The sequence below is a fragment of the Lactuca serriola genome, chromosome 6, assembly GCF_051521515.1.
Source record: "Lactuca serriola cultivar US96UC23 chromosome 6, Lser_US96UC23_V15, whole genome shotgun sequence".
Classification (NCBI taxonomy): Eukaryota; Viridiplantae; Streptophyta; class Magnoliopsida; order Asterales; family Asteraceae; genus Lactuca; species Lactuca serriola.
This window is the reverse complement of record NC_136413.1, coordinates 8,220,231-8,235,413: the sequence shown is the minus strand read 5'-3', so window position 1 is coordinate 8,235,413 and position 15,183 is coordinate 8,220,231. Positions and strand designations below refer to the sequence as shown.

At 33.1% G+C, this 15,183-nt stretch overlaps 1 protein-coding gene across 1 annotated transcript; it reads left to right on the top strand.

The window, feature by feature from the left end:
- Positions 1-7,240: 7,240 nt before the first annotated feature.
- On the top strand, positions 7,241-8,093 carry LOC145058926 (brassinosteroid-responsive RING protein 1-like). Its single transcript, XM_079006809.1, has one exon. It carries the CDS (start codon positions 7,434-7,436, stop codon positions 7,929-7,931), a length of 498 nt encoding a protein of 165 aa, XP_078862935.1. The 5' UTR covers positions 7,241-7,433; the 3' UTR covers positions 7,932-8,093.
- Positions 8,094-15,183: the final 7,090 nt, after the last annotated feature.

Genomic DNA, 15,183 nt, shown 5'->3' with positions numbered 1-15,183 from the left:
ACATAAAACTTGATTAGCCTTGTTATCAAAATGTTGACCCGACAAATGGATGCTAAGATTTCCAAATCTTACGCCTCATTAGAATATGTCTAGAGATCAATCTACCTTATGCCAAACTCTCTTTGGCCAAAAGTTCTAGCGATTGCCTAGGTCTCCGGTAGCCGTCCATCGTAAGAGGTTGTTAAGACCATCCAACCCATCTTCAGTTTTTACTTCATAAATAAAGTAAAAAATAATGTAAATAATGTTTCATCTTCAACCCTATTTTATTTTCTATCTCATTTTTACCTCAATTCCATTTTTGGAGATATGAATAATATTCTTCCAAATATGAGAGAATACTATTCATATCTCCAAAATTGGAGATGAAAATGAGATATGATTTAAAGAGAATGAGAGAAGAAATAAGGGAAAAAATAAAGTTTGGATGTGGGTTGGAGATGCCCTAAGAGAGGCATACTTATTAGGAAGAAGATATGTCCTAGGATCTATCTAAATTTTCAATTTTATTTATAATAGAGTAAATTATACGAATGTCCCTATCATATGAGCTAATTTGTGCGTTTGGTTCCCAATTTTTATTTATATTATATTATATTATATTATATATATATATATATATATATATATATATATATATAACTCAGAAGGTCCCTAAGGTGTATTTTTGTTACACATTTGGTCCTTACCAGACATAAAATAACTAAGTACCCTTCTTTATTTATTTTTTTAATTTTTTTAATGGTAGTTTGTTATTTTAATCTCATCTACAACGGGTGTTGGTACATGGTTTTGTCATAGAATCACAGTGGGGAATCAACAAACTTTCTGGAACACCAATGAACCAGATGCACCCATAAATGATTACATGATATCTTTCAGTTATTGTAGGTTTGAGAATCGATTTCAGTAGAACGACTTCTCACAGATAAGGGTTTTCTGAAAATCATGAAAGGCATTGTTTATGAATCGGAAGGGGATCGATATACCCTAGCCGTCGACCACCATCGTACCACCGACCTCCATTAAACTTTTCTCTTCTACCCTTCCTACTATTAGACTGTAACGCTCGGATCCTGGTATGTATTTTAAACCAAATTATTCATTTTTGCAAAGGGACTCAACGAGTTGGAGGCCCCAAACTCGTCGAGTAGAAATGGAATTTGGACGCGAGACTTGAAGTATACTCGACGAGTAGGGCTGCCAGAGTGAAACCCTAATTTTTAGGGTTTGCACCCTATTTAAGCACCTTAACCTCCAAATTGTGGCCTCATTTGCAGCCTCCATCACCCCAAACCTAGCTATGAAACCCTAATACGTTTTTGAGTGTTTTGAGCCATTTTTGGTACTTTCTTGAGGTTTTGAAGAAGATGAGACTTGAGGAAAGAGCCATGAAGTGAAGGAGAAGAGTATATCCAGAAGTAGAGCTTCATTTCTGGTTTACCTGAGGTATAAAGCTCTTACCTTGCTTATTGAGTGTTTAGATCTAGTTTTAGGGCTCTTTCTCGATGTGTTGGTTCAATAATGGTGGCCTTTAGGATTCGGATGACCCCTGTGGAAAAAACCTTCATATCTAGAGTCGTTGAGGGACTCCATGGCTATAAAGTTGCCAACTTTATGGCCATGGGAGTCCTATGCAACTTGTGAACCACCTTTAGGGCCTTTTGAGCTAAATAACCTATGCATGGACGTAAAGTTAGCAAATTTACATGGTAACTTGGTCCTAGGGACTAGATCTATGGTTTGGAAGCATTGAACCCGGCTGGAAACGACTAAATGAGTTTAGACTTTGGGGGACTTGACAAGTTGTTCATACAACTCGGCGAGTTAGGTCGGGGTCCCCCAAACTTTTTTGTTACTGGGAAAACTCGTCGAGTCTAGGAGATGACTCAACGAGTTGGATAAGGCTTTTGGGTCGGAAGAGAGTTCAAGGAGGAACTCGGCGAGTTGGGAGTGGAATGTCCTGACTCTGTTATGAGGAAGAACTTGACGAGTTCATGAAAGAACTCGACAAGTAGGATCGAGATTTCCAAATTTTTATGGATCATGTAACTCGACGAGTTGATGGACCAACTTGGCGAGTTGAGTTAACCAGGATGTTGACTTTGACCAGGATGTTGACTTTGACTTTGACCTTTGACCAGAGTTGATCCTTAAAAGGTTTATGAGTATGAAAGAGTAATTAAAAGAGGTTTTATGTGTAGGAGTTTGAGGAGAGTTGATTTCCAGAGCCGAGAATAGTTCAGCTACTTCACGACATTGAGGTGAGTTACCTTCCAGTAGAAGTGGGTCTAAGGCACCAATATCGGCCCACTGGTAGGCGATTATAGTTGAGATGATTGTCTTTGTAATAATTGTTTGGTATGCCACTATCTGTTGTGCTTTATGTGCTAGTATGCTATGTTGCTATGTGGTAGTTGTAGGGGTGAAATAGTCCCCGATTATCGGTTGAGAGAGACCGAAGGGCGAAAGGGAGGCCAGCACCCAGATATGCTAGGCAGTTACCGGTTGAAAGAGACCAAAGGGGAAGCCAGCATCCAGATATGCTAGGCGTTATGTGATTATATGGTATGTGGTATGATGGGGGAACTCACTAAGCTTTGTGTTTACGGTTTTCAGTTTTTGTTTCAGGTCTTCTTCGAAGGGAAAGGAGTCGGCACGGTAGCAGCACATCACACACACGATTTTCCGCATATGAGATTCTTGGGATTTGTAGTCTAACATTATTACTATCTTATGACACGCTTTTGAGACATATGATCTATGGTTTTTATGAAATAAGATAACTTGATGAGGTTTTCTATAAATTGTTTTATGAATCATTAAATAAAGTTTTTGGTTTTAAATTTTGGGATGTTAGATAGACCATCTTCCATATTTCTTGCTACTTCATCGATCCTTTTGGCATATAAGTCTCAAAAATCAAGATTATAAACATTTTAAAAATAGAAAACTTAGAAAAAAATATAACAACCATTTGCTTCTTATATGTTGTCAAATATATAGGGTTAAATATAATATATAATTTTTATCAAAAATTAAGAACTACCTTAGAAAAAATAGAAAACTTATGTTAAATTTGTCTTTTTTTTAAATGTCTTAAAAACCCATTTTAAAAGGAGAAAAAAAATAAGTTACTAACAACTATTTGCTTCTTATATGTTGTCGAATGTATAGGGTTAAATATAATATATAGTTTTTATCAAACAATAAGGTATCAATACACTAATAATCAACTAGTTCTTTTATTAAATTGTACAGTTTTTTCAGTAATATTCAATCATTTTTTATTAAATTTTAATCGGTGGTACCTGATCGGTTTTAACATGTTGATCTGATTGGTCCAATTTTTTTAAGGTATACGGCCCAACCCGACCCAACCTCCCACAAGTGTTGTTGATTTTTTTATCGGTTTCATTTTATTTGGGAATCATATAATTTTTTGTTCTAGATTCGTTACTGATTGTTAGAGTTGTAAATGGTGATTACATATGTTAATATCTTGTCCCTCAATAACTTGTCCCCGATCTCTCCTTGAGAAGGAAAACAATGTTTGATGTGGTTACAATCTTCCTTGGTTAGTGACCGCTTGAAGACATTGAACCGGTTGCAAGGGTCAAAGCACGTCAAACAATATTTTGATGCGGTTACTATTGCATTATTTTAGGGTATGTGTGGATTCCAAACAAGACGTTTTCGTATCTTTTACAATAAGGAAGGACGTTATGTTTCATAATATTTTGTTGCATTCTCTTTCTTGGATTTATGTATGTGTAAAAAAGATGGCGATTTTGACTTTTAAGAAAAACTAGTATTATATTTTTTTTTCTAATTTGTTATTTTCTTTTTATTAAAACTTTTGATTGATACCGGTTAACAAAATAACGTTCTCAACTCATAAAAGTTTTGGTGTAACGTAATAATATCGGAAAACGAAATGATCAAAGAAGTCTTAGAAATAGGAACCAAAATTATAATGCGAGTATATTTTACATATATCTACACATACAATTGATCATAGTTAAAACCAGTAAGTAACAAGAAGGGTTTCGAGTGAAGTTAAACAAGGGACATGATCACATGATCATCATAAAATAAGAAAGGAACATATACACAAATACAAAACTAGACATGAAGGAGCCATCACATCCCGTACCCATTTCTTTGTACTCTCTAGCGTCAAATATTTGAAGACAAAGGAAGAGACAAAACTCAAAAAGAAAGAGGAGGCACAAATAAGTGGACCGGTGTAGTGATAAGATGAGCTCCGGTCCAAACGGTCGGGCATTAGATGTAGATTTAGGTATCCATGTGTAGTCTATTTTATATTTATTTAAATTGTTTCATTTTTAATATTACATCTTTATATAAAGAGATTTAACCTTTTATGGGTGAGGTGGGTCTTTATGTTTTGGTTTTATTAGACATATCTTAAAATTGGACCCCATGGGGTGAGGTGGGTTGGTTCTTAGACACAATCAATCTTATTTTATACTCTAATATAATTGTATACTCTAATATTCACATATTATTTTATTTTTCAAAACATTATTAGATTACAAAAGCACACAAATCAAAAACTAATATTTTTTGTGACCCATTGATCATAGTTTTAATAAACTTTTACACATTGGTATGATAACCTAATATGAATTTGAATTTGCAAACATTGGAAAAGGGCAAACCTAATAATTTGGCAAGAACCCCACCAATGATGCAACAAAACCAAACCTTATGGACCAACCATGGCAACATAAATGAGAACCCACTAGCCATGCCTCACTTGTTTTGGCTTGTTTGTTTTTATTACTATTTTATTGGGGGAAATCATTCATGCAAAGGATGATTAATGGTGGAACCAATGGCTCCCACCATAGATGCTAATTCACATTGCAATACAAATAGACATGACATGTACTATTTGGCCCCATGCCCTAAATTTCTCGAGTAATTTCACTAGTAATTATAGAGTTTTATTACTTTTATAGTTTGGTGGTAGATTTGACCTGCCAGCTATATTCATTTTAGGTACATGTATGTTTTTTCTGTGTGATAATGAATAATTTGTTCAAAAATAGGTGTTTTTTTAAAAAAGAAAAGCTATATGTTATCACTAAGCTTTTTTGTGTCTAGGAAAAAAACAATTACTTGAAACAATTAACCCCTTTAAATTTGTCAAAAGTAGAGTTAATATTTATGAGATTAATGAATAATTGAATAATGATAAATATCAATTTCTCTTTGAATACAATACATCATGTTGACTGATAAATTGACTACTCATTATCGGTTGAAAATTGTTTTGGAAATATATTTTTATTTGTAAATATTATAAAATTATAAAATATTAAAATAATAGTTGATGACAAGCTATAAATTATAAAACTGTTAATTAAAAATATCTGATAAAATAATGATATATAATTACGAATATATGATGTAAATAATACATTATTAAAATTAAAAATAAATTAAGTGGGTAACAAATATTGACAGTGTAAGAGAATTTAGTAAACTTTAAGCTCAATCTAGTACCATAACTTTTTTTATGTAATGAACAATCAAAGTGTTTCCGAATTTGATATAAAATTGCAAATCTATGAAACGTTTAAATATAAGTTTGATTGCATAGAAAGTGAATTAAAATATTAAGTATTTAACATAAAATATGAATAAAGAAACATTTAACCGAAAGGACCACACAATTAAAAAAGTATATAAAAGTTGTAGCTTAACAAAAGACTTCCTTTTCCCGATTTACAATCAAGTAATTTTTTAGTAAAATCAATAAGAAAACATCAATAAATAACATAACATATTAAACTTTGGGGATAATCATAAAAATAAACATTATATTACATATTGTTGTGTTGGGGATTTGTGGCTAACATTTTCGCATATTCAAAGTAGACATGTTGCTTAAGATCTTGAGTAAAATCTTGATCAAAATCTTATTCAAGGTCATGAAGAGTACTAAATTAATTTATTATTCTATCTTTTATTCTATGGTATGACTTAGATGCTGAATATGCCACCAAAGACTTGGTCAAATCGAAATTATATTAGAAACGTGAAGAAAAGATTTGGTCATTAGAAAATCAATGATAAGGGAAGAAGAGACGATAATACCAAGATTAGGGATTTAGTTTAGAAACTTTATGTATAAATAGAGAGTTGAACACACACAAAACTAAAAAAAAATACACAACAAACTCACTACTAATAACGTACACTAGTTACCATTCTCTGCTCTCTCTACACCAACTGTTGTTTTTATAACTTTTTATATTAATTATTAATTAAAATATTAGAGATAGTCGGATATTTTCGGTTCCAAAATCAAGAGTTTTTCTCATATATCTCGAATGTCACATCTTGAATGTTTACTTTTATATTTTATATATTTCAGATATCTTTAATATTCTACTCATCTTCAAGATATTAACATTTTCAACGTCTTAAATTTTTTTTTTTTTAGTTTTTCTTCCTCAAGTACTTAAACAAAACGCCATGTCTCACATACTATTTTAGTTACAAAATTATTAAGTAGATTTTTGACAAAACACATTTGAAGAAAATTCAATTTTTAGCATTTATGGAAATAACTACCTATGTTCCATAATTTAGGATTTCAATTATGTTTTTTTCTTTGAACTAAATATTTTAGAAGCTCTTTTTACCTTTAAATTTTAAAATATTTAATATAATTGTTTGTTTTTCCAATTAAATGACTAATGCATTTATTTAGCTCGTTTTGAATATCCATTTTGTTAGATTTGTGCATAAAGTAAAATAACATTTTGAAATTTAAAAAATTTTCATTGGATTTCACATATTCTTTGAAATTTCAATATACCTTTTAAATCAAGAATTAATATAACATATAATTATAAAATTATATCGAAATAAATTTGATGTAATATTATTTGTAAAAATTTCTTCACAAACAAGCGATTGATATATATATATATATATATATATATATATATATATATATATATATATATATATATATATATATATATATATATATAAGTTGTATATTTATGATCGGTTTATTTTTGTGGTAATCCCAAAACTTTTTCATGCTAAAACATATTAAATTCATGGAGAACACATGTTAAAGTTACATGGCGTGTCAATCATCATCACCAAAACCCTTCATAAGTTTTTCTAACAAATTCCCCTTTCTCTTTCTTATCTTTTCACCATCACACCCCTCCCCTTCCTTCTTCATATCTACATCTATATATATAATGGCACCACGTATCTCACCTCATTCTCTCTCAATCTCTCTCTCTCGACTCTTCCATCTCTTCTCCTCCGATCTCCATCAAAACATAACAACAAAACATCTTTTCATCTTCTTCCTCCGACGCCATTAACGTTCATATCCCCATTTCTTCCATCAAATTTGACATTTCCAATCAGTAATGGGGTTCCCAGTTGGTTACACAGACCTCTTCCTCCCCAAAGTCCTCCTCCACATCCTTACTCTTCTGGGTTTCATCCGTAAGCTCATTTCCTTCATTTTCAGATTCGTTGGTCTCGGGGAGTTTCTCGAACCCGATTTCTCAACAGACCCGACCCGGAACGAACCAGTCACGCAGTTCCATTCCGTTTCCGCTGTCCTCATCCGTGAGCTCCTCCCGGTGGTGAAGTTCTCAGAGCTAGTGGATCCGCCTGAGAGCTGTGCAGTTTGTTTGTATGAGTTCGACGCCGGCGACGAGATCCGGCGACTTACCAATTGCCGACACATATTCCACCGGTGCTGTCTCGACCGGTGGATGGACCATGATCAGAAAACTTGCCCGCTTTGTCGGACTCCATTTATACCCGATGATTTACAGGATTCGTTTAACGAACGGTTATGGGCGGCGTCGGGAATCGCCGATTACTATGGCGATTCATCGCTGGTTAGTGGTTCATAATATAAATAGTGATACAAAATTGTTTTTAGTTTTGGTGGATTAGCTTAGAGGATTCAGAGAATCTTATGATGTATATTTTGGTTCTACAAAAAGAAGAAGAGAATCATATATAATGTATAGACAAGAGAATGGATACACTTGATGAAAATTCTTGTTTTTATATTTTTGGAGATGAATTTAACAATTTAGAAAAATATCTATCTATAATCCCTATATATTTTAAATGAAAAATATACTATCTATATTTTGCTACCAAATCAAATGTCTAATGTAGCCAACACTTGTATCAAATCAAGAAAGAAATTCTATGTTATTAAAGCAACAAATGACTCTTTTAATGGGGGTGTTTTTTTAGATATTCACCACATGACCATATTTGAAAGATTAAATATATATCTAGACTAGATAAACTATATTTCATAAACAACTAGATAACTATATTTCATAAACAACAAACTCGTGAAACAAAGGTCGTGACAATAATGTGAGCTCGTTAAACATTTGTGATATGTATTTATATTGCGCCATGTTTTATGTCTTATTGGTATTAGATACTCGTTAATCACATTTTGCGAATTCACGAAGTACATTAACTTTTCCGACTATCGATAGTCCATGGATGGAACAATTTTAGATATAAGTATCTCAAGATCTCTTTTTGTTTCTCAAGCACTGTTTCGTTTGAAAAGCCAATGATGAATATCAAGACGAAGATAGTGATACTTCAGATATTAGATATGGCCAATTATACAATTCGTGAAGATCATGTTATGCGTAGATGTTTTATACCAAGTTACGAGAGATGGTTTTCCTTCTCGGTGAACTATTTTAATAATTATGTCAATTCTAATCTTATTTGATTTGTATTTTTTTTATTTAGTTCTATAAAAAATAAACAAACGGATTAAAAATATCATTGAAGGGAAAGAAAAAAAAAAAAAAACAATGCATTAGAAGAGTCTAATTTTAAATCTTATTTATTAATTCTAGTCAAGAAAGTCTCGATCATTCGACTGTTAGTTTGTTACGCACGTGTGAGAGAAACAGCGATTCGATTTCCAAATAAACGTAGAAAAAACGCAGTTTTCTGTTGATTGATCTGTTCAGGTGTTCTTCTAAGTTCTAATCTTCTTCCTTCTCGGCTCGACGACTTCTCCTCCTGTCCTCTACTCCTCCAGCCTTTATTATAAAATATAGTCTGAAAGTGAAACAAAGAAACGCAACAGCCTTCTTTATTCTTCCTTCCATTCTCTAATTCAGAGATGTGATTATCCATTGTTCAGAGACTTCAAAAGGACAAGACTGATGGTTAACTAAAAGTCGGAAACGGTATATGTTTCAGTGATTCCAATTTCCGTTATCTGATAATCTGGTTATGATTATCTTAGACTTCTAGTTCTAGTTTTGAGTTTTCCTGCTTTCCTGTTTTCCAATTTCCATTTCCTTTTTTCCAATTTTCATTATCTATTCTAGGCATCATCCACGTAAGTAGATTAATCAGTAAAATGACGTTGGAAACACTGACAAATCTTATTTATAAATTCATAATAACGACTATGAATTGTAAAATACAAATTACACTAAAATAATATAGAGTGTAATTGAACTTACAGAGATTCCTAGACAAAAGTCTTGAAATTGCACTAGCAGAGTTCCTACTCGATGGCTACTACTTGTTGGGCACTCAGGGGTAGTAGGGCTTCGTCGGTATACTAGAAACTACAGTAAAATGGCAATAAGTGGAAGAACATCGGGAGAGAAAGGTCGTAGGGGTGTGAGGACAGAATCTTATACTGAGGTGAGTATTTATAGCCCGAAAAAGAAATGCATGTCGCGCAACCTGTCGGGGCCCACTGCCTATCCTATCGGGGGTGGTGATGTGGCGTTCATCTAGTGGCAACACGTGTCACAGTCTCATGGATTGTCAATGCGCGTCGTGCATCTTATCTGTGCGTGCTGATTTTTATAAAATCTTAGAAAACTCGTAACTTCTTCATATGAGCTCCGTTATCAACAAGTTTTATATACACGTGTACCTATCGACGAAATCTACAGCTTTCATTTAGATTTCGTCGGCTAATTTTGGCTTTATTTTTAAAGTTATATTTTTATAGTCTTAGGGTATTAAAGTTCATAATTCTTTCATCTTACGTCCATTTCCAACTGTCTTTATATCGTTGACCTCTTATCAACGAGATCTTCAACTATCGTTTAGATCATTTCAGCTAAAAATCGATCAATCTAAAATTCGATTTCTGAGCTGTATACTGTTATGTTGAATCTTAGAAAAAAATCATAAGTTCCTCTAATGAAGTCAGATTTAAACGTTCTCTATGTGCATGTTTTCGGTTTAATGACTACTATGACTTGCATTTAGATCAATAAGGCTAAAAACCGATCTATCTCCAATTCATTATTTACGATATCCATAGCCATATCAAGTCGAACGCGAAACTCCAACAGATTAAGCGTTCCATATATCTCTGGAATCCTTGTCACGATTACTTCAACTTTCGTCAACAATATTCGTCCTAATTATTATTCTTTTTAGACGTGTATTTTTTTTTCTTATTTTAATATTTCGTTATAAGCATGTATACTACAAATATTTACACATTGAACACGTAGTCTTCACAAAATTTTCATTTATTATATCAAATAGGTTACAATTGTTGAGCCTTACTATTATATAATCTTATTAGTTGTCTTGCGAGAAACGTGTGCGTTACAAGATATGTGATGATTGCATGTGTTGTTGGCTATTGTTTGTTTGTTTGTTTCTATGCATGTTGTTTGGTTGAGGCGCTCGTGTGTTGTGTTGTAGGTCTAAATACCCGAGGGGTCCAATGTATTATAGACCTTGTGAAGGTGTCCAATCATACTATAGGCCTAAGGGAGCGGTCGAATTATTGTTGGCCTTACGAACCGGTCCAATAGACAGTAGGCTCGGTAGAGCTGTCCAGGAACCCTATAGATCTTGTGAGGGAGTCCAGGCAGGCTGTAGGCCAAGGTCCTCTTGATTATGATCTAAAATATAAATAAATTGATTTTTTTAACTTTAAAGAGCTTTCTAACACTGAAATTTAATAATTTCTAGCTTTACAATACTGAAATATAATTCATACAACCACAATAACGATTTTTTAAAAAAAACGTTGTTCATTCAATATTTTGTATTAATTACTAAACAATTTCATCCCTAAACTTAGTCATGTATTATCGGTCCGCTGCACTACCATGTCCTTCAAACAAGTAAACGGTTATAAGAATTTAAAATAGACTCATTTATTTGTATCAAATAATTAAATAAATAAAAATATTGGCTAAATATAAAAAAAATAAAAATAAATAAATAAAAATTAAAATTAAAAAAAAAAACTCAACATTCTGGCATTGAGTAAATTAGTCAGTTTTTTAAATGACTTGAAAATAAAAACATAAAAAACATGGTGTGTGTGCATTTGTTTGTATCTTAACTTATTCATATACCTATAAACATTCATTCAATGTTATTGTGGTTGTATAATGATATGTTAAAGGTCTATGATCTAAAATATAAATAAACTTATTTTTTTTTAACTTTAAAGAACTTTTCAACACTGAAATTTAATAATTTCTAGCTTTATAATATTGAAAAATAATTCATACAACCATAATAATATATATTTTAAAAAAAAATTGTTCCTTCAATATTTTGTATTAACTATTAAACAATTTCATCTCTGAACTTAATGATATATTCTCGACCCGTTACATTACCATGTCCATCAAACAAGTAAATGTTTATAGGAATTTAATTAGACTTATTTATGTGTATCAAATAATTAAATAAATAAAAATATTGGCAAAATATCGAAAACCCAACATTTAGGCATTGAGTAAATTAGGCGGTTATTTAAATGACTTGAAAAATATACAATTCTAGGTTTTCTAATAAGAAAACAAATAAAGTTATTTATTATTTTTATTATATTAAATAAAAAAAAGGAAAAAAAAAGATTACATGTGTATGAAAAATGTAACAGAAAAAAAAACATGGTTTGTGCATTTGTTTGTGTATTAAGTTATTTATATATACATTTTTTATTTTTTTATCTAGAAGATATCTCTAAGAAAGTCTAATTTCAAAAGAGAGTTTTTTTTTTCAAAACAAAATAAACATCACCTAAATCTAACTACACGAAAGTCTAATTTCATTGTTAATTATTAGTTTAAATTTCATTATATTTTTCAATCTATATGTGGTTTTATTAATTTCCACTTCCAAAAGAATGATGATATACCTTTCTAGGTTTTTAGAAGACTGGTGAAGAGTTTTAAATTATATCTTTTTTAGTATAGGCTATATATTGTGTGTATATATTGAGGGTCTTTTATTTAATTAAAATTATACTGGTTGTACTATTTAAAAAAATTGAATACATAGAAACCCTAACAAGTATTTTCTTAATTCTAACATAGTATAAAGCTACGGATTCTCTCTCTATTGATCATTTCTCCCTCACAGACACGATTCGATTGGCATCACCATGAACTCATGGTGAGACCGAATGACATTATCACGAACTCATAGTGCCCATACCGAGTCCGAAAAGTTCTCTTCTCAACATCCTCCTCTCTGACCCTCATATGGTGGTAACCCGATCTCAAATCAATCTTGGAGGAACAAGACGCACCTTGCAACTGATTAAAAAGATCATCAATCCTCAGAAGTGAGTAACGGTTCTTCACCATTAACTTATTTAACTCTTGGGAATATATGCACATTCGATGAGCACCACCGGTCTTCTTCATAAATAAAATCGGTGCTCCCTAGGGATGAGCAAAGGAACCGACCCGGCTGGAACCGACCCGAACAGAACCCGGACCGGAAACCAAAGTCGGCCGAAATTAAGAATCGAACTGGACCACCGGTTATACCGGTTCCGGTTCTACCATTTACCGGTTCCTACCGGTTCTTTTCGTGTCTTCAATGTTGGAACCAATCATCAAGAAATAGCAACATACAGTTCCAGCTTTTGCCGGTTCTACCGGTTCCCAGTTCCAAAGATCCACAAGAATATCGTCCCGGTCCCGGCCCGAGCGGTTCCATCGGGTTCCGGTTCCGTTACCGGTTCCTCTGTCCAGTTGCTCATCCCTAGTGCTCCCCAGGGTGAAGTGTTTGGTCGGATAAACTACTTGCCTAATAGCTCATAGAGCTGAGAGGACTACTCCTGCATCTATAGTTGTAACGTCTGTGTTTCGAGGCTAAGCATTGATACGATGATGTAATAGTAAGGGTCAACAAATGTAACTCATTTTGAAGTAATAAAAAGAATTATTTGAGTATTATGTGAATTATGTGAATTATGTGAATTTATGTGTTTTATACTTATTTATAATGATATAATAAATTAAGAATGAAAATAAGCGTCAAAAATAAAATGTTAGATAAACCCGGTATTTATGAAGAAAGTTGTAGTGGTCGTAACAAGGGTTCCGAAAATATAAAGAACGCCAAAATCCGATTTATAACGAAGAAGTTATGACTTGTCGAAGTTTCGCGACAAAACCGGCACAACGTTGTGTGACGTAAAAAGTGAGTTTTTGATAAATTGCTTTTTAGCCTTACCAATCTAAATAAAAGTCGTGGTATACGTAAACTGAGAGCGTGCATAAAAAGAACGTCCAAATCTGACTTCGTATGAGGAAGTTATGAATTTTCTAAGATTTGGCATAGCAGTGTACAGCCTGGAGTTTGAATTTTAGATCGAGCGATTTTTAGCCCACACAACCTAAATGAGAATTGAAGATCTCGTTAATAGGAGTTCAACAATAAAAACACAATCGAAAATGGAGTCTGTATGTAGAAGTTATGAATTTTACACGGTCGTTAAATATTGTAATCTTCTCATACCGTTAAATTTAAAATCTGTTGAGAATTAGCCGATGGAGTCAAAAGGAGAATTGTATATGTTGTCAATACCTACGCGTGGATATAAAGAAAGTCAAAAACAGAACTCGTATGAGAATGTTACGGGGTTTAGAAGTCGTAAGGGTGCTGCAGCGAAGTGGGTGACGTGGCGCAATCTCAACCATTGCTTTCTCCCCACTAGATGACGAAACATGGCACCAACTCGACGAGTTGAACAGGAACTCGATGATTTTGGGGGTCAGAACTCGACAAGTTGACCAAAAAAACTCGACAATTTAGGCACTTTTTCATCCTATAAATACCACCCGAGAGTTCCTTCATTTTTCACACTTTTTACCCTTTCTTTCCCTCTCTACTCCCTCTCTAAACCTCCCTAAACATCCCCAAAAGCATAGGAAACTTCCCTAGCACTTGAAGAAAGCCCCGAAGTTCCCGAAGGCTCCGATAAAAAGAGTTTTTCGGTTTAAAACTCTTCCTGCGCAAAACCCGGTTTTCAAGCAACCCTCCCGGTTTCGTCAAAGGAAATCATATTTTTAAGAAGCGAAGCGTTGTTCAAGTTGGAATCACCATCTTATCAAGTGAGTACATAGTTACTTTCATCTTACACATAGATATGGATTTAGTGCTTGTTGTATAAACCATGGCCACGATGGACTTCGTACCTATTCCTTAGGAATGAATGAATAAAGAGTAGCTGATTTTTAGGGTAGATCCTTAAGAGTAAAGAAGATAATGGGGATGGGTAATTGGGTTGATTGTTTGATGTTTAAACATAGTAACTATATTATTGTGGGTTGAAAACCCTATGTACTCACCAGGTTTCCCAACCTGACCCACTCAGTTTATTTGTATGACAGGTGTCGATATAAAGATGCACTACATCGAGAGATTAAAGAGATGTAGATCACTAGTGTAAATGAATGTAATTTATGTTGATGCTTATATTTCTATATTGACATTGACATCCCAAAGTTTTAAAATAAATAAAATACATTTCTTTGGAAATGTTTTGATAACATATTTATAATGTTTTTCTGGGAACAAATTCCACAACATTTTTCTTTAAAAAGTTACTATGATTTGAAAATAAAACATAAACAAATCGGTCATTTCTTGCCATGAAAATGGGGATGCCACAAAGATGGTGTGAGCAGATACGATGCCTTAGAAATCGGGGCCACATCAGGGATCAGATCAATCCTAAACTCCACCTACCTCACTGAAGGCACACCGAGAAGATCATCCGAAAAGACATTTGGAAACTCCCTAACCACTGGAACATCTGAAACTGACTTCTTCCCCTCAACTCGAGTGCCAACCACATATGTGAGATAACCT